Source organism: Fusarium proliferatum, assembly GCF_900067095.1.
Source record: "Fusarium proliferatum ET1 genome assembly, contig: FPRO_scaffold008, whole genome shotgun sequence".
Taxonomy (NCBI): domain Eukaryota; kingdom Fungi; phylum Ascomycota; class Sordariomycetes; order Hypocreales; family Nectriaceae; genus Fusarium; species Fusarium proliferatum.
Genome location: NW_022194797.1, coordinates 947,282 through 971,196, shown reverse-complemented (window position 1 = coordinate 971,196; position 23,915 = coordinate 947,282). Strand labels below are relative to the sequence as shown.

The window sequence follows — 23,915 nt, the reverse complement described above, 5'->3', positions numbered from 1 at the left end:
CCTTCATAGGTCGACGCACGAATTGTTACTGTGCAGCTCAAGAGATGGTTCCAGAGTTATCAGCACAGTTGAAGACCTTTGCAATCAGGCCAGATCGGTAGGCATCTTGGATGGATACAGCCACACTGTAACTTCAAGGGGGTTAGCTATCGCACATATTACAGAGGCGATCATTTATTGACTTACGTTCCGGCAATTACCATGAAAGATCCAACGAGTACGATGAGGGCATGGGACCAATACTTCGCCTGGTTAGATGAATTGCCTGTTCTGTAATGCTTGAAATCCTGCATCCAAAGGAGAGCTGGGAAGATCAAGCTGAAGGGGGCGAAACAGACGGCTCCGGCAAGACCTAGGAGGTAGTTGAGAATGGGGACAGCCTCGGCAACGATAAAAGCAAGGATTCCTAGAGTGAGATTGCTACCAATCCAGGTACTCCAATGGACTATTGTGTTCTCCTGAAGATGGTGTGAGTCGCGGAGGATTCGGACGAAAATGTACTTGGCAGCCACGTGTTGGTAAATGCCAACACCGATGATAAGACCTGGAAGCGCAATTCCGTACGAGATCTTCTTGAACAGAGGGCCTGCACTTCCAAAGGCGGGGGTTGCCAGCCAAACGCCGCACCATCTGTAGATGACGAGGGAGAAAGACAGGTACATAGCCGTCACAAGGACACCTGTGACAAGCACGGCCTTTCTGAAGTGCTCAGGACGCTTCATTTCTGACAGCACAGGCAAATACATAGATGAACCACTGTTGCTGATGAAGATGTTGGCAGAGGCGGTGATGCCTGCTACAAACGTAGGGTGAGCGATGGCAGTCCAACCTAGCTCGTAGTCACCAGTCTTAGGAGCCATGGCAGGGCGATCTTGCTGGGTCACAGCAACGACGAAAATGAAGACAGCAACGAAGAATGTAAAGAATCCGATCCATGTAACCCAACCGAGGCGGCTGAAGGTTCGTACCGAGGAGAACAAGGTAATTGAGATCGCACCGATCAAAGTGAAGATGACGGTGCAGGCGCCGTGATTGGAGATGGCGTTGAAAGCTGTCGAGATTGAAACGATGCCGGCAGCGGAGATGAGGACTTGGGCCACCAGAATTTGAAGACCAACAAGTTCTTTGCCAATGCGGCCCCAGAGACGACCGCACATATCAGCGAGTGCTATCCACAACGTTAGAGCTCACGATATAAGCTTAAAATGAGTATGGGGAACGTACTATGGCACTCGGGGTGACGGTTTCGAAATTCGCCTAGGATAACTGCGGTGTCTATACACGAGTCGTTAATCAATCTTGATCCCTTTGTCTTACCAATTGGATATTTGACTTACAGGTATTCAGAGTATGCCAGCCAACAAGCGACAGACCGCCTCCAACAGCACCAAGCGTTGCAAAAGCACCAGGCACGCTCAGAATGCTCATGGCGAACTGGATCTTGAGAAAGATGATGGTGGCTCGCTGCCAGCTGACAGTTCTGAACTGCACGCCATCGTCTGTCTGCTGGAAGACTTCGTGAGACTCAAGAGTCTCGCCTTTCATGGAGACAACTTCCTCATCGGCTGGTCTGTATGGCGTGACTTTGTCGTCGCTCACCTGCTGCACTTCTTGAGAGGCCATGATTGCCTTCGTAAAGGTTGACAGAGATATCTAATGCCGGAGACAGATAAAGAGAAGTGAAGGTGGAAGAGGAAGTGACTCAGTCTGCCTTCACAATCTCAATGGGCGATCTTGTCCTTATTTCTACTGGATCCGAAATCGGTTGCTACCCCAGGTTATCTACCCCGACTTTATCTTTACGGTCTAGACTGGGCCTGCATATCGTGAGCTAGACGGTATCAGATTTGGTCCCGTGGGTCGTTTATCAAGTGTAAACCTTGTCGGCCACTGATATCTGGCCGCTTATCAGGACCAGCTTTGGCGATATCCCCGTGTAGAGTTGCCCAATTGCAGTGAATACCTTGTCAGCGACAATCGGCCATGGGGCACCAGAGATTAGTGATGGAGGGTTCCGCACGTGGAAAGGTAAACTCCGCATAGAGTGGGACGCGTTTTGAGGCGTCGCGATCTAACCAAACTACCGGGACGCATTTTCGCAAAGTCAGGGCTATTGGTGTCTTTTCTATCGTGGTTGCAGACTTGCATTACTGCTTAATTACTAGCTGTTGGGTGCGGGGGAAAAGAACATCAAGATACTGGAATGTCGGCTACCGGGTGATACACATTCTTGTTATATGATGCCTCTTTTGCGCTGGGTGACAGACGCTTCATATAACTGCCAGTTCATGTTATTTTTCAGCCTGTTATGTTACAGACAACGGCTACATCTTCCAATGTTCATTCCTGAAATCAGTACATTTTTTAATTATATTTCTGCCATTGTATTATTTGGGACAACTGAGATACGGAAAGTAAAGACGTGTGATTCTGTTATGACTCGATTACAAGTCCCATGATGCTGAAGCCACTAAGTAAAGTGGTACACCAAGTAAAGTGGTTCATCAAGTAAAGTGGTTCACCACTTATCATCAGTTTCACAGACTTGTTTCAACTACCGTCTTTTGAAGGCCAATCAACGCATAGCATGTCGGACATCGGCATTCATACTTGTGCGATATGTGGTGACTAGTAATTATAGGCGTTCCCAGGAGTCCAAGACTGTGTCGCGGGCCGCTCAGCGGAAAACGCACGCTCCAGGTGCCCATACCCGCTATCATTCAGTGGGCACAGCCGCTGGCAGAACTAAAATCTGGGGGGGATAAGCGCTATCGTTTAGCTCTATCTCGCCAACCCCATCCCCGTCCGTATCTGACTCAATTGATTGCAATCGTTACTAATGACCTCGTGTCCATGACGGGTATAGTTGAATGAAGATGTGGGCATTGACTCAAATGGCTTCTGTCATGAGATCAGACGATGTGCTCTTCGTGATATCTCGGCAATGCGGATATAGACAACTGAAAGAGGATGGGACTTGGTGCCGCCGTTCGTTGCTTAAGAAGACGATGATAGCTTCAGTCGAATCCAAGACCATAATAGCAATTCCATCAACACTGTATTTCAGAATATATCCTCCTTGAATCATATCACATTATACCTTGTCCCATCGCATTCTATTAGCCATGTACGCAGACATCAGCAAGCCACCAGCACCTCTCCCATTGATCAATCTCAAGACCCTGAGAACCGGCCTGTCATTGTTGTACCCACTCTCCAGACGAGGCCACGGCCCCGGTCTCATTATTCTCTCCGCCACTACTGAGGACCCTTTGGCTTTCCACGAAGGTGTCCCTTCCTCATTGGTGAAGTGGGCTGAAGAAGGCTATGCCGTTGTGCAGGTTGAAGCCGCTGCATTTGAAGGAAAGGACAGTGGAGTTGTTCTCAAGGAAGCAATCGATGCCTTGAAGCAATGTGAGAAGTGTGACCTAAACGATAAAGTTGGCCTGGTTTGTAAGTTGTCATTGATTGGTGTTCGTCTACTTATCCGTGCATTCTGACATGTTTCCAGCGTATGAGCCGAAATTATGGAATGTCGCTGCCCTTGGGATAGACCAAACCCCAGAGATTGTTGCCAGTGTTCTTTACGCCGACGCAGAGTCGGTAGAGACTTTAGTTTCTAGCGAAAAGCCTCTACTGAAGCATATTGCTGGTCAAGACTTTAAACCTTCAAGTCAATCGCACTACCCTTACAAGGAGTCTTCAGATTACGGTTTCGCGACTCCAGGGCACTCTCACTTCCACTATACAACTGAGTCAGTATCTCACACCCGTAATCTCCAGTTCTTAAAGCCGAAACTCAATGGACCCTTCTTTGACCTCGAGGCTATCTGGGATGAACATACCTGGTACGAGTTTAGTGATCGATCAGTGCAGCATACGATGAGCACCATGGTCCAGGAACCTTATGTGAATCACGTTCCAACTGTTGGTGCCCTTCTGAATCTATCAACGTCGCATTGGCTAACGATATTCAGTTGACTGGCGGTATCGGCCGAAGCAGTCTCACAAAGTTCTACCGAGATAACTTCATCTTCAACAATTCCCTCGATACTACGCTTGATCTTATTAGTCGAACGATAGGTATTGACCGTGTGATTGACGAGTTCATCTACAAATTTACCCACGATCGCGAGATTGACTGGCTGTAAGACCCTATATACTCAGAACTTATCATGGCTTCTCATGCTGACCACCTCTGTCTTAGTTTACCTGGTATTCCACCTACCTTCCAAAGAGCAGAGATTCCATTCACAGCCGTTGTCAACATCCGGGGCGACCGCTTGTACCATGAACACATCTCTTGGGATCAAGGTACTGCACTCCGACAGCTCGGACTTATGCCCGAGTATCTCCCCTTTCCTTATGCTGTCCCTGGTCAGACTGAAGGTCCTGGTGCAAAGTACGAATACCGAGTTCCTGTGATCGGGATTGAGACTGCGGATAAGATGCGGGACAGGAACTCAGTCCCCTCAAACGATATGTTCAACTACAAGCTTCGCCAAGTTCAAGATGGTCCGGAAGGGTTAAGGAAGGAAGATGATGTCAAGAGAGAGGCAGACGTTATAGGTATAGTTGCTTAAGCCATGTTCAAATCAAAAGATAAATCATATGTAAAATTCAATATGCTACTGGTATACTGTCTTCACTAGTACCTGTCATCGTGTTATATCGACTTCTTTGCATCATAGTATTCCGGATACGTCTGCTTGTAACCCAGCACAAATCTTCCCCAGTAGGCGGCAGTTGTAAGCAAGATCCGACTGACCACGCGACCCAGAAATTCCCAAGGAATCGGAATGACCAACGGAGTATCGGCGCTGTGAAGAAAGACGAGGAGCTGAAAGATGCTAGGTGCACTACCCGACGCTTTACAGTCATCCAAGTAACCGAAGAAGTTTCTGAAGAACTGCTGTTCGTTCTCATATGATTCTGGAGTCAGATGAATATCCACCACCAGGTCTCTATCCTCAGTCGCATTTTCGAAGCGGTGAAAGTATCCAGCCTTCACCGAGGCTGTAGCTTGACCATCTGGGTCGTCGGACAGGACGGCAAAGGGCTTTGGGTCAAGGCCGCGGTAGAAGTTCCCTTTACCGGACTGGACGCGGAAGAATTCATCTTGGTAGATGTGATAATGGAATGGAGGCGCAATGATTGAAACGCCGTTTTCTTTGTCTGTTGGTGGGATCCGATGGGTCATGATGTATTTTGAGCCGGGTCCCGAGAAGGTGACGGAAGACTTGCCGCCTTCGTAGAGAATTGGGTTGTTTTGGGCATTTTGAGTGCGGGCTGGCCCAGACGATCTCAAGAATGAAAGCATGGTTCTCGCTAGCAATATTCTCTGTAGAGTATGCTGAGCCTGCGGAGTATTTCAAGATGAAGCTAGGTTATAACCGCTGTTGGGCGCCAAAGAGGGGAGTCAGTCAATGCCGAGTGGAGAAGCCATCGCCAAGACATCCCATAGCCGACCCTAACAACCGCCGTCCAAAAGAGCGAATTAGTAGATCATTACCTTAGCATTACAATATCCTAAGTCTAAGATTGATCTGCGGGTGTCTATACGTCATCGCGGAATTACGATTTACGAGCTGTCGATCCAATCTGCAAGGGGAGCGAACTCCCTAGAAAAGCTGAGTTGGATGATCATCACCGACTTGCCCAATACTCACTGACAGGGGTCACTAACGGCATCGAAGGCTCGGTACAGCTTATCCCATACGAGCCTACACGCAAATCTTCGAAGGAGGGGTTATGGAAAGCATGCAATTGCTTCTTCTCGAGTACCGAGCGGCATTTCATGGCATCCACACGCCGTCCCCAATTTTAACATCATGGGGCCAATTAGGAGAGACGATTAGCAAATGCCTTATCTTATCAATACGCTTGTCCATGTTGGATAACTTGAGTAACTTTGGCATGTTTGAGAAGGCCAACATTGTTTCATTTCATGCTTATATAAAAGTGCGTTACATATTAGCTCAGTATCTTATAAATTATATCGTTTAAGTGTATTCAATTATCTTCATCTTGTCCTAACAGGATAAAACTAGACATAAAGAGAAGATCAGAACCGTGAGTTATGCTACAGTCTAAGGAATTCCTGATTTCTCAAAATGATATTTCACGAAGAGTTTACGAAACTGACCATGGAATTCAACATCTGGCTCATCGTATGGCCAGCACATAGATCCTTCACACGCAAGGCTGGGCACATTTCTCTGTACTGTTGTCCCTTTTAGAGTCTAGCTAGAATACAAATATTATTAAAAGTCTATTTATGGATGTACCAAATCTTCGCGGGACCCATGTGACTCCCTCGATGTCTCTGGTCTCTCCAAAGACTGCATCTCCAAGTCCACCTTGACATAAATCTTCTGACTGGATGCGCCCTCAACATCATCAAGCTGCTCCCAATTATCACCAACCTCGCCCCTGTGAGTTCGTCGCCCTGCCGACACTGATTGCGAAGTGATAACGGCTCTACTGGTTCCAGAGAATGGCGTGATGTGAGTCGGGGAGCTACCCGTTGATGAGTCGAAATGGAAATGAGAGCTGACGAGTTTTCGTAGTGACGGTAAGGACCCAGCGATAATTCCAATTCCCGACTCGAGGGTGGACCAGAGGACTATGTTTCCGACGTTGTCTGATCCTGTCAGTATGGTTACCAAAATGATGTTCTTATGAGATACTGACATAAGTAATTAACAGGTTGTGCGAATGCTCTCAGATAAGGTAAACGAACAATAGTGCAGAGCGAGGCCCTGTTTTGACGTTAGACATGAAAATCGACGGTGCTATAGTAGCTTACAATGCAGCCAGACCAAGGATGATGCTGACCGAGACCTTGGTGGCTTTCCTCATGTGGGACTTGTAGAGCATGAAAATAGGCAAAACAGCACAAATCCAATCCGAAACAACTGCACTAATGGACACGACATAGCCTAGACTCATTAAAAATTCAACAGAACATTTTCCTCGGTTGTCCCAGTTGGCAGAGATGGGCATGCATGCGAAAAAAGTACCGATGGCGTTATATAATGTGGTGACCATAGTAAAGATGAGGGTTGTCCAGACGATCCTTCGATGAGTTTTGGTGACGGCGATGCGTAGGAGAGTAACGCAGATGGACGCTTTGAGAGGCATCAACGAGAAACTGTAAATTTCTTGACCAATCCACATCCACTGCGTCCTGGTTAGCATGAGTGTTGGGCTGATACTCGAGATGAAGTACCTTTCGACCATCGACTTGCAGGTATGCGTTCAAGTCTTTATCTTTTGTTCCCACGCCTGCGTAAATGGCACGCAGACCGACAGCAGTGAATGTAACATGTAGTATCTGGCTGGGTTAGTATTGTTTTGTCTTATCTCACTGAGACACAGACTCACCCATCCGATAAGCATCAGACCATCATCGATACCAAAGAGACGATACTTCAACCGAACAACACAACGCAGAATAACAACTATCCCGGTAAGGATCAAGAAAATGATGGAGACAACAATCAGAACACGCCCTAGACCCTTGGGGTCCACTGACGTCGCGCTCTCATCAAGCATGATGGGCGATGCGATGTCGAAATCCACACGCACATGCGCGAAAAACAAATACGAAATCTAGGCAGCGCAGGGCTGGCATTTTGAGCAACTGGCCCTCTCCCTCCTTTTTAACAACGGCCCCAAATCCGCCGGGTATTACAGAGTTTGGCCCATTCCCCGCGTTTTGACTCTCCACCCATCTCATCCTTTTAGTAGCACAGTCTAGTGAACCTTATCGAGGTCCCCGAACCAAGGATATCTCGCGGACAACGCCTAGTCCGGCCAGGGGTGCTGACTCGTGAAGCCCGATCGATGGATCTGCGCCCAGCGCTTCGAGTGACTGCTTTCAGTTTGAAGCGTCGACATGGCTTACTAGGGTCATGCCAGTTAATTTTTCTGCTAAAGGCTCTTTTTTTACGTGGCATGCACATCTGGAATCAGTGCCCAGCCAGTCAGTCGAATCCCCGCGTAGATCTGAGAAACCACTAACTTAAGCGAACTTTTGCTTGCTTCTTGCTGACGCAAAGCTGCCAAGTTGGTGGCTTGAAGCCCTGCTGCAGACAATGACTCGACCCAGGATCCCGGACGCAGGTAATCGCCTGATTGCAACGCAAAGCCACAGATATACAGGATATTATGTGGACATTGTCAGAGCGTACAGCCAGCCGCCGCTGATCTTATCCGCCAAGCTCGTTCAAAAGTTCATGATGGTATTTTCCACCATAGACAACGGTTCACGTTAGGTACTCGGACTCCATGACCTTCGAGGGAAAACGACAACCTGAAGGGTCAGAGCTTGATCACAGATTCAGGGGTAAAGACAGGGATTATATGCACGGCAGATTAGTGCGATTGCAAGAGTTCCTCGCTTCAGAAATCGGGTCCTTGGGCACTATTCCCGAAAGCCCGATAGCTTCATTTGCTGGAGAAGCCTTCATACCTGTTATGGTACTTGTTAGCGGTGATCGTTGGCGATGCTGGGACGAAAAGCCTCCGAGAACCGATCGAGCCTTAGCATGGCCTTACCAATGATTTTTAGACCTGGAGTAAGAACTAGGAAGCTATTCCCATGTATCCGGGACGCTACTGATATGACACGAGTTTTGTGGCTTTGTTTGGAACAGACAAGACTTGGCCGTGCTTGGATCCATTGGACCCCTGCTATCATCGCTAGGAATGATTTCCGAGCATCCATTGAACGCTATGACGACGCTATTATGTGGCTTTGTCTCTAACCAGCCTGTTGCATCCCTGTAACGGTTCGTGGCCCTCATGCTCATAATCTGGAACGAACTACTTACTCTTTTCAGCCCAACGAACAGCAGCTAGTTTGACATTAACAATGATCTGGAAAACACACAGACACAGACATCTCATCTTCATCGTTTTTTGGACCATTACTCCATAGTACTGAGTAAGTTTGAGTAGCATATCCCTCGGCATTGTTACAACCCGGGCGGGTCATTACTAAGACCTTCTTTAATTAGAAGAGAAATCACTTGGCGTTTTTATCGATTTGTGAGACAGTGAAATATCCAGTGATTGCCAATAATTTTGTGGAATTGCTTCTGTTTCTGTCAACAGATCAAAGCCCGCGGGGGTAAGGCCATGCCTCGGGTACAATATGATGTTTTCAATTAGGGCCGAGGTGAGTTGAGGGGTTTACGGTACCCCTCCACGAAGGCAATTAGAATGCCTGCATTTTATGAAGATGAAAGTCTAATAAGCGAAGGCTGAACCTGTCAATCGGCCATAATCGCCGTTACTTTCCTCCGACTGTGATCCTTAGCATCGGTCCGACATTGGCTCAGAACATGGGTACAGTGAGTTTGCGGTCAAATGAGATATAAATGGCTGTGCTCGCAGTCTGTTTCTTTCTCAATCCCGTGGAAGGTTGTCAGCTGATTTCGAGACCCAATTATTGAGCGTCTAGTGAAGATAGATGTGCTCAATTCGATGGTCTCAATTTATGCCATAAGTGCCATTCTTCGCGCGATATTATTTTGCTGGAACCAAAAGTATTTTTTCAATCTGCACATGCATGTGCTAATCCTTATCCCTCAGTTCCGATATGCCGTGCCAGTGAGTCCTGATCGGACCGGGCAGCCCAAACCCATACTAACAGCTGGACGCACCATACATCGAATCAACAAACCCGTACCAACATACAACCTACTTCGTATAATCTACCACTTGAAGATGACAAAGTGAAGCAAAGTGCCTTGACCGATTGCCGAATTATGTTTCTTTAATTAAATGCATGCTTTACCCTGCAAAATGGAAATTGACATCTTGATCTATACTCATACAGGGTAAGTGGCAGCTCGATGCAGCCTGTGAGGATTGACGAATCAAGACCGTTGAAGGAAATCGTCAAAAAGGGTGCTGAGGATCAAGTGGAAGCCGTGCTTGCAGTCAACACCACAGCGCAATTTCACGTAAGCTTACGCATAAGATTGCCTATTCGTCATCCTGTGATGACAGTCGAAGATCTGGGCAAGGAATAGATACCTGCATCGGCGAAGTGTTGGTTCGCCTTGCAACCGGGGCCCTGGTCCTGGATTATGCTTGTACAGTCTTGCCGTTGATATGGCAAAGAACTCGCAGGCGGAGAATGCTTCACTCGCCTACATCACATCCTAGTGTCTGTGGAAAACAGCCAAGCCGAATCGATCTTGTATCGCCCTCCCAGTGTTGCGGAGATAGGATCTGGAATCCCGCTTTTGCCCCGGGGAGACGTCCAGATGATGGTCGATGAGATTTTAGTTCGCTTGCTTACTGCTGGTGAGACAACAGGAATTCAGACCTAACCTCAACCAGTTGCACCAGAGTCCCTCTTTTCTTTTGCGACAAATGCAATCAGTACAATCCCCACGAGGCAATTTCTCTAGCCAGACAATGCAACAGAGTTCCCGTGGTTATGGCACGTTTCTTGTAGACCCTGAACTAGTGTGTTACCGCCCCATGCCCCCGCTTCACTGATGGATCTGTGAGACGAAGAAGCGATACCCTGTAGATCACCAACTAGCCAAGATGAGCGGGCGTCCACGACGTTGCACCGCCGCTTTGCTTGGAATGAGCTAAGCATCTCATCGCCCCATGCCGTCATCGACTCCTCCACTTCTTAAGCTCAACCTTAGACCATTTTCGACATGCCGAACTTCACTGGTGCATCTATAGAACTACAAAATGGCCGAATCACCGCAAGAAACCGTAACCAAACACCTGTCGGACCCTAGCAAACCGTTCCGACCGATACTCACCTCTCTAAATGGCGACAACAGCTGGTTGATGTCATTCCCTAGGCCAGAGGAGGAGAGAGCTGCTACAGGGAAGGTCTTCTACCATCTTGCTTTTGAACCATGGCTGAATGGAGCTGCCCATGTTGGACATCCATGGATCGTACACCTTGCTCGTGTTGAAAAGGAGGGAATTTCGACCTTTGAAGACCTGGAGACTCTGATTCGCGAGATCGAGAAAGCTGCCTCGGCGCATCTGCCAGCAAATGCTCAAGCCCAAGAGTCAGCAAGGCAACTCGATGCTGTCCTTCTTGGTTTCTTTTACTCCGACCATCTACATCCACAGACTCTGAAGACGTTTCCTCCCGAGATTCCTGTCATAGCAACAGCACCTGGCGCTGCTATCATTGAGCCATGGAATCACTTCAAGACCATCAAAATCATCAACAACTTCGATTCATCGGCGACAACTTGGAACTCACCGAACCTACATCCAGGCGAACCTGTTCCGAGATGGTTTACGCCACTGATGATACTCGGCAAAAGCGAACTGAACTTTGTCTTTGCTATAATCTGGTCCCATACAGTCAACGGCGAAGAAGTCCACGAAGCAATTCTAGACTCTCCTCACGGCGTGCAACTCGACGCAAAACCCCTCGAAGCATTCCTCGCGTCGGAGCCCAAGACGAAGAAACTCGCGATGCTGCACGGTCTTAAAGAGAGTCATACTGGCGGTATCCAAACATGTTATGGCGCAAAGGGAGGCCTTGGACTGCACCGAAAGGTTGGAGGCGTAGAACATTGGGTTTTGACACATTCTTCCGAGCTGAAATATACGGGGATATTCATGAGACTTGTTTGGACAACTGATACACCGAGGACAATTGAATGGGCGTTGGAAAAGGAGAAGAAGGAGCATCCTGATGAAGAGTTGTCTGGACCACCGAATTTCATTAAGGTTGCGAATGGTGCATCGACAGTTTTGACGTGTTGATGAAGCCGCACGTTTTTTGCCATGCCCTAGACGAGGATCAGCTTGTTGGGGCTGGGTCATTGGGTGATACAAATTGTTTGTTTAATGAGCATATGACTACCTGACTACGATACTGTTTGCTGCGAAGAGCCAAATGCTTAGGATGCCAAAACTGACTGTTGTCCCTCTCGTTGAGATTGAATGGATCCAAACTATGACGCTTGTGATGGAAACCTGCTGGTCTTCTCAGAGGCCATAGCCCAAGATTGTCCCTGGTGCGGATCGCGCTGGGAAACAGCGGGCATCCCCTAAATTATAGCGGTCGTTTCACTTTCTTTTCAACAGCACATTCAATTACCGGGCGCATTCTGACCAGCAGCACATTATCAATGCATGACATGAAATTACAAAGCGGTCGGGATCTGGAAGAAGAATACTATCGTAAAGACATTGCTGTTGGGACCAAGAGATTTAAGCGCTAGCTGTTCAGGCACAAGAAGTCAATTGGCAGTCGTACTTTGTAGGAAATGCCCCCAATTTACAGTTATTGAAGATGCGCTGGAGCACAGAACCGGCATCGCATAAAGGAGGATCCTATCGTCAGAGGTCTCAATAGCTCAAAGTTTCATGATCAATTAATACGTGAGCCTAAGTCTTATCATGTGTGTATTGATATGATCCTCTGTGATCAGGACAATCTGTCGCTCAATTGATATCGTACATCACAGTCTAACCCTCAATTCCCCATCACCAGTCCAGCATTATAGCAGGTGTCGTAACAGTCCAACCAAGTTGCCGATTGGATTATTGAGTCTGCACGACGCGTTGTCGGGGACTGATGATGCAGATGCGCTGGGCGTAGACACCGCAGTGCTGTCGCTCGTCGTGGCTTCGGTCGCAGAAGCCTTTCCAGGCTTGGTGGCGGATGTTGTCTCTTGGGCCTCAGTCGTAGGCGCAGGAGTCGTCTCAGCGTTGCTGGTAGAGACTTCGGTCGCAGTCGTCACAACAGCAGTTTTGGTCGAGCCAGTCGCATCAGCAGTTGTGCCCGACCTCTTGTCACCCTCATTGCCAGGTAACAAGTCCACACCAAGGTTGAAAACACTGTAGGCATCTTCTCCACCACAGGCGTCTTTGGCGTATCCAGGGCAAGGCGTGTCGCACTTGTCGTCGTCTACCAGGGCGGATTTGGCCGGGTAGGTATAAGCGCAAATGCACTCCACATCCTTGAGTATCGCTACCGTCTTCCTCTGTTTTTGACAGTAGTCGGCACATGAGCCGACGCTGTTGAAGGTGTCGGATCGTCCATCAGCTTCGCTGGGGAGGGAACTGAAGCAGCCCTGTGGGGTGACTTCGCCGAGAACAGGGCTTTCGGTGGGGCTTTGGAGCGCGTCCCTGGCCGCGACCAGCGAAAGGAGGGAGAGCAACGCGACTTTGGTGAATGCCATGGTCGGTCGGAATGAAACTGTTCTAGGACTCTGGGAATGAAGAGTGAAGGGCTGGCAAGGCGTTGTCTATATCCGTGAATTCTCCTTGCTCGGTCGGTCGGTGGGGGAGTTAAATTAGATACAAAGAGTGCCAATCATGACGACCCGCTATCATCGATGAAACGCGAAGGATCGTGCTTGCCCTGCTCAGCCTTGTGCAACAGTGCCATAGGCATCACGATGGTGTCATGACACCAGCTGATTCAGTGGAAGGAAGCCTTGGCCATATAAGAGAAACACGGTGCACCAGGCGTGTTGCTTCTGTCGGCTTGCAACCGTGAATATTGACATGGCTAAGGAAGATGAAGGGAGATTTCTCGAATCCTTCAATTAAGCTATGACCTCAGGCAAGCGAAAATTTCCCGAACAGCCGCTTTTGGTGCCTGGGAAGTGAGAGGCACCCGATTCACTGGTGACATACCAAATAATCAGCCTTCAAAGCGAGGCTATGAGCGTGACTGACTGCTTTCTAATTTGAGTCTTCAAAAAACCATTTCAGCAGCTTCAGCAGGGAAACAGCGGAGGGTTTTCAGAGTCTTGGGTGATAAGTTAAAGACGACGGCTGATTCTTTATCGCTTAGTTGATTGGCGGGTTTAGCTCAGTTGGGAGAGCGTCAGACTGAAGTCAAACTTCGGGAATCGTAATCTGAAGGTCATGTGTTCGATCCACATAAACCGCAATCTTTTCATTTTTTGCATTCTAATCCTCTTTCGCTTATGCACATAACACATATCAACAACATCCTTGTGATTTCATCAGGACCTTTTACTGGCTCAGTAAGAAGTCATAGCTGTTGATATGATAGCTATGTCCGTGTTCAGTAACTCTAAACTTAAGCATCTTGCAGCTTGATACGAGCTATCAAGGAGTCATTGAAGGCCGCGCGTTACACTATAGACGATCGACATGAGTGCCACCAATATGTGCGTTTCAGCTGAGGGTTAGCACTAAAGTCCCAATATAGAGTTATCTGGAGTCTTTTCTCCATGTGACCTGACATTGGAACACAAGTGGGATATTGTGTTCCCTGACATGATTATAGTGTGACTCGAAGCTGGAGCTGTCACGGAAGCATACCCAGATCATTGAGTACAGGTAGCCATCTGAAAGAATGGAATTGCCAGGATGAAGAGATGGGATAAGCCAAACCATCGGCAAAGGCGCCAACCGATGTAGCCGAAGCCAAACCGAAGCTTGACAAGCCACCCGCAGCTCGCCCTGCTGATCGATGCTTACCCCTCTAAAGATGAAGTCATGATGAATAGCTCTGTCTGGCATTGATCACTGAACCTCGATTGAGTTCAGCTGAGGATGGGGAAAAAAAATTCCATGGACATCTCCAAGAATCCTTAAACCTAGATAGTGATGCGAGATGCAGCTTCGGCATGCATAGCAATAAATACATTACATTACATCTCCAAGAAACAAAGTGAGACGGCTACCACCAACGCTCTCCCCAAGCTCAGCATCGATGGGCCTACCTTGTGATAAGTACAGCGCGTCAGCTCCATCGATAGCTGAAAGCTCTTGGACCGTAAGGCTGATAAGCTGACAAGGTACCATGGCAATGTCGACAGGGCTTGAACTCTAACGCCAAGGCGTCGGAAAATACGATGCACCCATTAAGATGCAATTGACCAATGGAAACAATACAGAATGAGCTGCACATTGTGATGCAGATATTGCTCTGCCTAACCTTGAGCTGAACCAATTCCCAAGTCCCTGTAGTTACATGAAAGAAAGCAAGAAAATATGCTGTTCACTCGGCGTATGACGGTCGCTCGCCAACTTGCTTAGAGGCCGTATCCGTTCTTCGGGTGTCCCTTTGCGTGGTCAGCCCTCAGGTCATTCCGATTGGCCTGGATATCTCCAGACTTTGCACCCTCGATCTGAGCCGCTGCAACCATTGAACCTTGAGCTTGAGCTTGAGCCTTGGACGAATAGGAACGTGAGTTGCACGTGCGTTCCGGAGTCTTTCCAGCCTCCCAAACGGCGGAGCTCGCGTGTTGGCTCATTTCAGCTCAATTGCCCTTCTGTTCTTGGTGTGTTATTGGAATTTGTGAAGAAGTAGTCACCTATATAAGCCAACATCCCCCATGTTCCTTGGCAAGTTTCTACGAAAGACTAATCACTTATCGTTGGCTATTACATCTGGACAACCTGGGACTTCACATCACTCACAACCTGAGTCAATATAACTTACAAAGAGTTTCAAGATGAAGTCTTTCTTCCTTTTCACCACTGCCTTTCTCTCTTCGTCTGTCCTGGCGCAATCAACTTCCCAGGCTGGAGGACAAGGCGGCGGCGGCAGTGTCCTTCCCGAGTGTGCAGTAAGCCAAATTATACCACTACCCTTAAGGCTGAACTAACATCTTCAAACAGCAACCTTGTGCCCTGAAGGCCATCCAAGATAGCAAATGCGGCTCTGAGGATCCCGGTTGCGTCTGCAAAGCTCCGGGATTCGCCGAATCCTACGTCAGCTGCGTCGGCACCAGCTGCCGCCCTCGTGATGCCGCTGGTAAGTGTTGAGAATCTTGTTGACGCGATATGAGCATACGCTGATCGTAATAGCTGCGATTTCCGCTGGCATTAGACTCTGCCAAGCTGCTGGCGTCACTATCACCGCCGTCCCGAGCGCCACAGCTGAGTCCAAGGCTCCGGGACCAACATCCGCTGCACCCGTTGTTCCCGCCCCGCCTGTCGTAAGTATAGATACCTTAATAATACTTGATGAAGAAGCTGACTCATGTAGGTTCCTACTGCCCCTCCTGTTGTCACTCCAACTGCACCCGCGCCTATTCCTGCTACACCTGTTCCCACTGCTGGTGCCAACTCTCTCAACACTGGAGTCGCGGCTATCGGAATGGCCTGGGCTTCCATGATGTTCTTGTTCGCTCTCATGTAAAAAGACCAACATTCACCAAGCGAGAATCCCTTGCCCAAAATAAAAATAAAAGATCTAAAACACTGACAAAAGCACATGGAATAGGATATGCAAAAGATGAACGGGTTTATACGTACATACGCACAATAGTATTAATATTTGTTTCTTAAATATGGCCGTTCTCACGTCATCTTAACATAATCAAGTTTCACGCGACTGGAAGCACGATGATAGAGCTTGTCCTTGAAAGTAGCATGGGATTTGAGACTTTGCACTCAGCAAACTACCACGTCCGCGAGCTCCAAGCCTTCAAATACCTTGAGAATATGAATGCATCATGCTTTCTATTTGTTGTTATGCATTTTCTAGTTTCCGTTTGCCCTCCGTCAAGGACATCTCGGTATCCATGACAACCACTGGCTGGCACTGTAGGAAACCAGGCATCCTCATAGACATAACGTAAGCACAGACTTCTTGATGGCAACGATGACTCACAGCCTACGAGATGCAGGCTGTGATGTTACACAGCATCAAGAGTGAGGCTGCAGTCACGTGCTTGCGTTGCACAAGCGGCTACTGCTCATATGAGAGTTCTGCTCTGTTTTGATCTCTGCTCTTCTTTCTCTTCCTCACACCTCACTCTTCACTTTATCCCCATCACTGATATCATTTTCACCGCTGCGCATCTTGTATAACTCTCATCCTCGCCGCAGTCATGGCACACGCTGAAGAGGCAGTAGTCTCGCCAGCTCAGCCATCTCCGGCCCCAACTGCAACCCCGGCGGCTGACCTTGAAGAGATTGTGTTGCCATCGAACGTCACTCAAGACCCGGCAGACAGAAAATCCATCCTACGCTACGTCCAACGCATTGAAGACGTCGTGGGCCAGAAGCCTTGGGACTGGTTGGCCGGGTTCCAACCTACGCTTTAGAATCGCAAAATGTTCGGAGACTTGGCCAACCTACTCGAACGAGCCACCGAGGTTTGCGATGTGTCTGTCATCAGGGATCATCTCCAGGAGGAAGTCCGCAGTGGCCAGCAGAAGGTACTTCGTATGAGAGATATCAAGGCAACCAGGGAATTCGTTAGTGCAATCAAGCCCGCAAGCTGCACTCGAAGTACTTCGAAGCCTGCTGCTCAGCGTCAAGATGAGCACGAGATTGGAGCAACGGATGACGACGATGAGGCCATGACAGACGAGTATTTTCCCCGAGGAGGGCTCGAACACATCTTGGTTGCCATCAATTCTCAGAAGCTCTCAGATGCCGCTCGTGAGCACGAGGCCACTGCTGATAGTATCGTCGCCGTCACTCACAACGAAACCACCATCACACCGGGCGAGTCTAATTCACCCGAAGAGGTTCCTGCAACACCTTCTCCAATGCCTAATCCAACAACTAACAAGCGAGACCGTTCTATCTCGGCGACGTCCGTCAATCCGCCCAACAAGCGTGTCTACAACCAGGCGGCATCATATCTGCAACCTCTTCGGGCAGCCGATCCTGCACCTTTCATGATGACTGACCAGCACAATGTAAGCTCTCATTCCTTGCCCGTTATGAGGGCTTTACTAATAGGATGACAGTATGACGACCGCCCCCCGGGGATCAAGGCGACCGATGTCTTTCATCATCACCTGAAGATGCATGTGCAAGACTTGCGCAAACAACACGAGCAACTCATCGGCGTCTTGGAGCTTCAACAGCACCACATAAACCACGAGCTGGAGATCCACCAGCCCTGCCTCGAGGCATATCGAGCCGCACAAGAATATTCCCTCCAAGCCGAGGCCAAAGTCGAAAGCCTTCGAAAGGACAACGAAACACTCAGCGACTGCCTCAAGAACCTCGCTGACTCGCAGAAACTCTGTATGCCATCCTCCGCTGAGAATTTCGAGGCCGTGCAGCAACACGTGCTGGCTCAGTTGGCCGCCAAAGCCAGCGCTCTCCAGGAAGCCGAGGCCGAGCTTGGTGCGGCTCACTTGGCATGCCATCAGACAGAAGAGGCTGCGCGCCCTGCTTTGGAGTTCATGAACAGCGAGACGCCCCAGCTCGAGGAAAAGAAAGCAGCTGCTGACAGACTCGGCACGACTGTCAAATATACAGAGTTCCTTCAAATTTTGGTCAGAACTAGTCCTTCAGCCATTGCAACTCTTGACAAGGTACTCCATGAGAAGGGTTTGTCACTCGAAGAACTTCGTGCGGTGATTGAGCAGCATGATCAGCTCGCCCAGGTCGATGGTCAGCAGACTGATGTAACCATGGACTGAGTGTTGAGTTACCAGGCGCATTCCGCACGAGCGACGAGCCAAACTCGATATCTGGTGAAGGGTCAAGGAAAAAGACGCTACTGGGATTGTGGCCTTCAGCAGACTCATGTTGTGCCACTTGTCGACAAGGATATGTTCATTTTCACACCAGTGGCACTGATCCGGAGCGTTGGGTTGTCGTCTCTTTTTGGTATGTTTGAGTTAATGTGTCTGCGTCCCATTGACAGATGAGATTTGAGAGGGAGGAATTTTTGATAGCCAGGATTCAGGACCAAGGTTGGCATATTGGTACCTGCTCAAGTTACTTTCGGCCACAATGGTAGTTAATCAGAAAGAAGCTGTAAGCCTTTGTACAAGCACCATAAAATACGAATATATTTACGCTAATACGGTACAATGCTCCCATGCCTCTCCAACTTCCCAGTACGTTCGTCTCTATTCTGTACTCACTGGAACCAAGACGTGGCTTGTGTCTAGAGCCGTGAAGATGGTGCTCTATTGGGATCCAACTCCTCCTTCGCCTTCTCCCTCAGTTCTCGTCTCAAGATCTTCCCGGACTGATGACAAAAGGTTAGCGACATGCCGTAAAGCTTGCAGGGATCACTTACCGGGTTCTTAGGGATCATATCTACGAAAGAGACACCGCCCTTAAGACGCTTATACTTTGCAACCCTAGCCTCCATCCAATCAATGATCTGCTGCTCGGTGATTTGTGATCCAGGGACCTTGACGAGATACGCGCGGGGGACCTCATCGCCTTCATATGGAACGCCAACGACTGCAGCATCTGCAATCTCGGGATGATCTAAGAGCACGGCTTCTAATTCTGCTGGCGCAACCTGGTTGCCCTTGACTTTGATCAACTCCTTGATTCGATCGACGATATGGAAGATGGCTCCGGGCTCGAAGGACTCGACGAATGCGATGTCGCCCGTCTTCAACCACCTCGTACCATTCTCATCAACATGAATTGTTGAAGCTGTGGCACTAGGATTCTTCCAATATCCCTTCATCAGCGTAGGTCCCGTGACCCAAAGCTCACCTCGCTCACCGGGCTTCGTCACCGGAGTCTTGCCATCCAAATGCATGAGCCTTGCCGAGTAGTTCGGCGCCAATTCTCCGACTGCAGAAGGATCGCACACGACACGAGGGTCCCAAGTCATACTGGTGCAGGTAACCTCTGTCATACCCCAGCCTTGCTTGACGTTGACGCTTCCATCAGCCCACAGCCTCTCAACGCTCGTGGCAACTTCTTTACTCAAAGGTGCAGCGCCAGATCCGAGGCGCTCGACACTGGTGATGTCGTATTTCTTGACGAGAGGATGTTTTGACAGGTAGACCAGAATGGGAGGGACACAGAGAAGGCTTGTGATGCGGAAGCGCTGGATGTGCTGTAGCATCTTCTCAAAGTCAAAGGCGGGCATGATGTATGCAGGGATGTTTAGATGGGGATAGATGGAGATGAAATATGTTTGCGCGTATGCGTGATACATGGGGAGAAAGGCGAGGCCCTTGGTGCGCTTTTGGAGCTCGGGGTCAGGCTCTAGGTCTGAAATAAGGACAACACCTAAGCCGTTGGCAACGTATGAGGTGTGAGTGATCTCAACGCCTTTGGGGACGCCCGTTGTGCCGCTGCTATAGTTGAGACAGCAACCTGCTGTCTCTGGATCTGCGGGTTCTGTCCATTCCCATTTCTTAGCTTGTGCTTGATTATCAGCTACAAGGTCAGTCCACATGCGAAGACCATCCTTCGTAATCGAGGCTGCGATCGGGGTTGTTCCAACAGGCGGGAGCACAGATGGATCGATAACAAATATGTTCTCCTTTGGAAGGCCGACCGTCTCAGCAGCCTCTAAAGCGGTAGGTAGTTGGTTCGCAACAACAAACATATGCGTGCTCTCAGAGTTTTTGAGTTGATATGCAAGCTCTCGTGGTGTGAAGGCAGGATTGGCACCAGTGAACATTGCACCGCTCATCAAGATGCCGAGGAAGACGCATGGGAAGTAGATGTTGTTGGAGGAAAACATCAGCACTCTGTTTCCTGGCTTTAGACCGGCTTTCATGAGACCAAGGGCGACTTGTTTGGAGAGAAGTCGGAATTGCTCCTTTGTGAGAAACTGCGTGTCTGGACGGTCTGCATCAATGAGGATGGGCTTATCGCCCTCCTCCATGGGCTCAGAGGCTGAACCGAAGACCCATTGCTGCAGGGAGCATTTTGGGATGGGCTTAGACCATCGTGAATGAAGAGCCATATTGAACAGAGATATCAGACAAACTTGAGAACAATGCAAACAGATTTCACAATCATTCAAGAGAGGTCAAGCATGAGAAAGAGGAGAACAACAGATCAATTACGGGCTATTTAACACATTTCCCCGGCCTACAGCAAGCTGAACAGCAAATCTGGGGTAGACCAAGCTATTTCGACCACCAAATGATGAATTCCCATGGCAAATCCGTGTGGGGTAGCAACCAATCTTTCCTCCTTTGGGCACTGCGACCCCGCGTTTCGACCCTCGGCTCGCTTGCGACGATCGAGCATTCGACAGAAAAAAGCCGAGGCACGATCTGGTGGACGGATTGAGAGATAGCTTGGATTTTGGAAAACGGCTGCGGGTTCCTTGATCCGAAAAAGGTGGGGGAGGTTGAGTGAGGAGGGTTAGGTTTGCGAGATGCGATGGAAGTGAGGGTTTGGCGATTCGGTCAATCTTTGAGTTTCGGTGTTTTCCAATTGATGTAACATGGTAGAAAGTCAATCTGAAGGATTTGGTTCTGAGTGGTTGGACAAGAAGGTTCACGGCTCAGAGTGGTAATGAATTGAAGAGTGTGTATCACGCTGACTAAGGCTTGATCAGGGATTAAAATAAAGACCAGTGACATGTAATACAAGCAAGCTCACTCTTGTCAAACGCTCATCCTTCCGAACAACGGCCGTCACCGCGATTTGGAGCCATGCGTGCGTCCTCATTCACCCAAGATCCTCTGCCTCGGCTGCCAAGACTAAGTCGCGAAACGAAAGTCGAGTCTGCATATAAATCAGTAAATTGTATCATTTCCATCCGCAGCCGAACGGAAACTCACCGCTTATTGCCCTTATCGGTCGTGGTAGTCATGTAATGATGCTGCTCCTCTGGGGTCATGGCGACCCATTTCTTGGCCTTCTGGTTGTTTCTCCACCGATAGTAAAAGAAGGTTCCGGGATATTGAACGAGCTGTGAAAATGTGAGTCTGACTTCATCATTTACAAAGGCGATGAATGATACTTACACACATCCATACACAAATGACGAGTAGACCTGTATTGGCTTTGAAGTATCGTGGCGAGTCGCTTGGTTGATAGACTATGATACGTCAGTGACTTAGCTCACGCGGTGTCATGGGGACTCACTGTTTGCTCCGATCATTCCACTGACTTGAACCCACATATTGTAGAGTCTATACGTTGTCAGACACGATACCTTGTAGCAATGCGAGTACTTACGATGCTGAGACTGTTCTGTTCTGTACCGATCCTGCATTTCTGCTCGTCCACGCGACTTGAATGGGATGAGTGCTAGGAACTGTCAGAGAAGCGCGCTCCGTTGAGTGGAAAGATACTCACTATGGAAAAGACAGAAGAACGGTCGAGATGGCAAAGTAAGCCCAAGGCCCGATCGGGTCAGGCAACGCAATGAGTGCCACGAAGCATGGGAGCAACCAAGCATCCTCCGCCATTGAGACAAAGCTTCGGTTGTTGACGAGTTCACTGAACGCTGTGATCGCAAGCATTGTGATGCAAGAGCCAACGATATATGGAATGGACAAAAGGTTGGACTCGATGACGTTGAAACCCAGTCCACGGAAGGATAACGTAAGATATTGGTTGACCGGATACTTGGGGAGGCCGAAGAGAAGACCGAGAGCGTAGAGAGGCCACATGTCGTAGTCTTTGGTGCATTCCCAGATTTGACGGACTGTCAGACCTTGTCGGTTGTACATGCCTCCCTTCTGGGGATCATCGCGAATAACTGCGCGTCGTCAGCACCCAGTCCGTCACTGATTGGTAAACTACTTACCAGAATTGACGATGATCTTCTGTTCATGTTCGGTGAAGTAACCCTTCGGATTCCACCAGCTCTTTGTTCTAGCAGGCGATTGAGGCATCAGGAAGAAGGATGCGACGCCGATCAGGACTGCAACTTCGTTAGCAGAGCGACTTTCGCGAACGAGATATCAACGTACAGGTGAAGGCTCCTTCGATGAGAAAGAGCCATCTCCAACCTTCGTATCCAAGCATTCCACGCATTGAGAGCATACCAACAGCTGCAAAACCAACTCCGATATCGACTGTGACCTGTCAGCTTGCATTTCCTAGCACCCAATCTGTTACCTACCGAGTTGCGAAGACATCCAGAACCAAGCTAGTCGTATTGGGAGCTGCGGGAGTCAGTAAGCCTTCTCGTGGTTCCCATCGAATTTAGACATACTCTTGTGCCAGTGTACCAGTAGCTGAGGTAAAGAATCGTGTCGCTGTCCTTTGTTAGGTTTGTTTCAGGACAATATGGCGAGGAGACCTACGGGATGAAGCCGCCTTGGAATGTTGCACTAGAAGTATTAGCAAGAACTCAGGTCGTTTGTTCTCAGAAGACTCACATGAGATATCTTGTAGCAAGGAATGATGCACGGCCCTTCAAAAAGAACTGCATCGCCGAGATAAGGCTGAAGATACAGAGCTGGATAGGAATCCACATATCCGGACCAATTCTACAGCAAGTTTAGTATGAAGACAAACGAGAGGTTTTCAATGGGCTTACCGCTTTGAGATCAGCTGCGAGGGCAACTCAGCAACAAGGAAGCCAACTCGAGAGATGGTTTGTCCAATATTCTGCCTCCGTCAGCGTTGCGTCTCCCATCTGTTGAAGGAACTCACGTAGTCGGCGTGTGTAATTCCCAAATCATCAAGCATGTTGTCCGATACTGCGTTCTGGATGTTATTCCTATCAATGTTCAATGCTGCAAACATGATACACATCCAAACCTACGAAGGTCAGTCTCCGATACCACTGCAGAACTGGGTTTGCTCCTACCATGATCTTCCAGTCGACCTTGTGGCGAACAGCATTCTCTTCACGCCATGTCCAGCGGAATTTGGGATCAAAAGCCGACCAATTCTCCCACTGCGGGTGGATATACAGTTCTTTATATCGTTCGATGTCGGGAGAGTCCCAGATACTCGGCTGCGTCGCGACCTTTCTTCGAGTCAGTCTCCGTCTCCATAAAGGATTATCGCTCTCGTCCCTACCGCATCGAGATCGTAGGTGTCGTTCCTTCGAGGCTTTCTTATTCGCAGAAATCGTAGGATCGCATCTCCCATTGCCGCTTCCATGCGCTGCCCCTGCTGAGCAGCCAGGGCCGGTGCGGTCGGAGGCACTGAGTCGCTTGGATATCCATCGTTTTCGGCTTTGCTTTTCTCTTTGAGACTTCCGTTGTCAGAAGGAGAGTCTGATACTCCCGACGACGGGACGACGGCAGGTTGATGATGCGACATAG

At 48.9% G+C, this 23,915-nt stretch overlaps 11 protein-coding genes and 1 non-coding gene across 12 annotated transcripts; 5 read left to right on the top strand and 7 right to left on the bottom strand.

The window, feature by feature from the left end:
* Positions 1-37: 37 nt before the first annotated feature.
* On the bottom strand, positions 38-1,623 carry FPRO_14054 (uncharacterized protein; the record flags this gene model as incomplete). Its single annotated transcript, XM_031219036.1, has 4 exons — positions 38-131; positions 187-1,168; positions 1,225-1,275; positions 1,338-1,623. The coding sequence occupies 4 exons, from the start codon at positions 1,621-1,623 to the stop codon at positions 38-40; spliced, it is 1,413 nt and encodes a 470-aa protein (XP_031084835.1).
* Positions 1,624-3,125: 1,502 nt separating this feature from the next.
* On the top strand, positions 3,126-4,583 carry FPRO_14053 (related to dienelactone hydrolase and related enzymes; the record flags this gene model as incomplete). Its single annotated transcript, XM_031219035.1, has 4 exons — positions 3,126-3,453; positions 3,512-3,927; positions 3,978-4,147; positions 4,208-4,583. The coding sequence occupies 4 exons, from the start codon at positions 3,126-3,128 to the stop codon at positions 4,581-4,583; spliced, it is 1,290 nt and encodes a 429-aa protein (XP_031084834.1).
* Positions 4,584-4,666: 83 nt separating this feature from the next.
* FPRO_14052 (uncharacterized protein) lies at positions 4,667-5,320 on the bottom strand (the record flags this gene model as incomplete). Its single annotated transcript, XM_031219034.1, has 1 exon — positions 4,667-5,320. One exon carries the CDS (start codon positions 5,318-5,320, stop codon positions 4,667-4,669), a length of 654 nt encoding a protein of 217 aa, XP_031084833.1.
* A 955-nt stretch (positions 5,321-6,275) lies between these two features.
* On the bottom strand, positions 6,276-7,557 carry FPRO_14051 (uncharacterized protein; the record flags this gene model as incomplete). Its single annotated transcript, XM_031219033.1, has 5 exons — positions 6,276-6,643; positions 6,694-6,761; positions 6,809-7,182; positions 7,232-7,336; positions 7,387-7,557. 5 exons carry the CDS (start codon positions 7,555-7,557, stop codon positions 6,276-6,278), a joined length of 1,086 nt encoding a protein of 361 aa, XP_031084832.1.
* Positions 7,558-8,491: 934 nt separating this feature from the next.
* On the bottom strand, positions 8,492-8,979 carry FPRO_14050 (uncharacterized protein; the record flags this gene model as incomplete). Its single annotated transcript, XM_031219032.1, has 2 exons — positions 8,492-8,577; positions 8,838-8,979. 2 exons carry the CDS (start codon positions 8,977-8,979, stop codon positions 8,492-8,494), a joined length of 228 nt encoding a protein of 75 aa, XP_031084831.1.
* A 1,746-nt stretch (positions 8,980-10,725) lies between these two features.
* FPRO_14049 (uncharacterized protein) lies at positions 10,726-11,769 on the top strand (the record flags this gene model as incomplete). Its single annotated transcript, XM_031219031.1, has 1 exon — positions 10,726-11,769. The coding sequence occupies one exon, from the start codon at positions 10,726-10,728 to the stop codon at positions 11,767-11,769; it is 1,044 nt and encodes a 347-aa protein (XP_031084830.1).
* A 740-nt stretch (positions 11,770-12,509) lies between these two features.
* FPRO_14048 (uncharacterized protein) lies at positions 12,510-13,193 on the bottom strand (the record flags this gene model as incomplete). The annotated part of the gene is made up of 1 exon (XM_031219030.1): positions 12,510-13,193. The coding sequence occupies one exon, from the start codon at positions 13,191-13,193 to the stop codon at positions 12,510-12,512; it is 684 nt and encodes a 227-aa protein (XP_031084829.1).
* A 627-nt stretch (positions 13,194-13,820) lies between these two features.
* On the top strand, positions 13,821-13,912 carry tRNA. The gene is given in 2 exon segments: positions 13,821-13,857; positions 13,877-13,912. It is a non-coding gene; the product is annotated as a tRNA-Phe (tRNA).
* A 1,537-nt stretch (positions 13,913-15,449) lies between these two features.
* On the top strand, positions 15,450-16,138 carry FPRO_14047 (uncharacterized protein; the record flags this gene model as incomplete). Its single annotated transcript, XM_031219029.1, has 4 exons — positions 15,450-15,563; positions 15,616-15,751; positions 15,805-15,935; positions 15,986-16,138. 4 exons carry the CDS (start codon positions 15,450-15,452, stop codon positions 16,136-16,138), a joined length of 534 nt encoding a protein of 177 aa, XP_031084828.1.
* A 919-nt stretch (positions 16,139-17,057) lies between these two features.
* FPRO_14046 (uncharacterized protein) lies at positions 17,058-18,386 on the top strand (the record flags this gene model as incomplete). Its single annotated transcript, XM_031219028.1, has 2 exons — positions 17,058-17,651; positions 17,703-18,386. The coding sequence occupies 2 exons, from the start codon at positions 17,058-17,060 to the stop codon at positions 18,384-18,386; spliced, it is 1,278 nt and encodes a 425-aa protein (XP_031084827.1).
* A 473-nt stretch (positions 18,387-18,859) lies between these two features.
* FPRO_14045 (uncharacterized protein) lies at positions 18,860-20,638 on the bottom strand (the record flags this gene model as incomplete). Its single annotated transcript, XM_031219027.1, has 2 exons — positions 18,860-18,943; positions 18,995-20,638. 2 exons carry the CDS (start codon positions 20,636-20,638, stop codon positions 18,860-18,862), a joined length of 1,728 nt encoding a protein of 575 aa, XP_031084826.1.
* A 748-nt stretch (positions 20,639-21,386) lies between these two features.
* FPRO_14044 (uncharacterized protein) lies at positions 21,387-23,913 on the bottom strand (the record flags this gene model as incomplete). The annotated part of the gene is made up of 16 exons (XM_031219025.1): positions 21,387-21,411; positions 21,468-21,598; positions 21,654-21,727; positions 21,775-21,821; positions 21,868-21,939; positions 21,988-22,393; positions 22,442-22,558; positions 22,608-22,712; positions 22,760-22,802; positions 22,853-22,895; positions 22,944-22,970; positions 23,019-23,129; positions 23,180-23,250; positions 23,296-23,403; positions 23,453-23,614; positions 23,668-23,913. 16 exons carry the CDS (start codon positions 23,911-23,913, stop codon positions 21,387-21,389), a joined length of 1,788 nt encoding a protein of 595 aa, XP_031084825.1.
* Between the last annotated feature and the right edge of the window lie 2 nt (positions 23,914-23,915).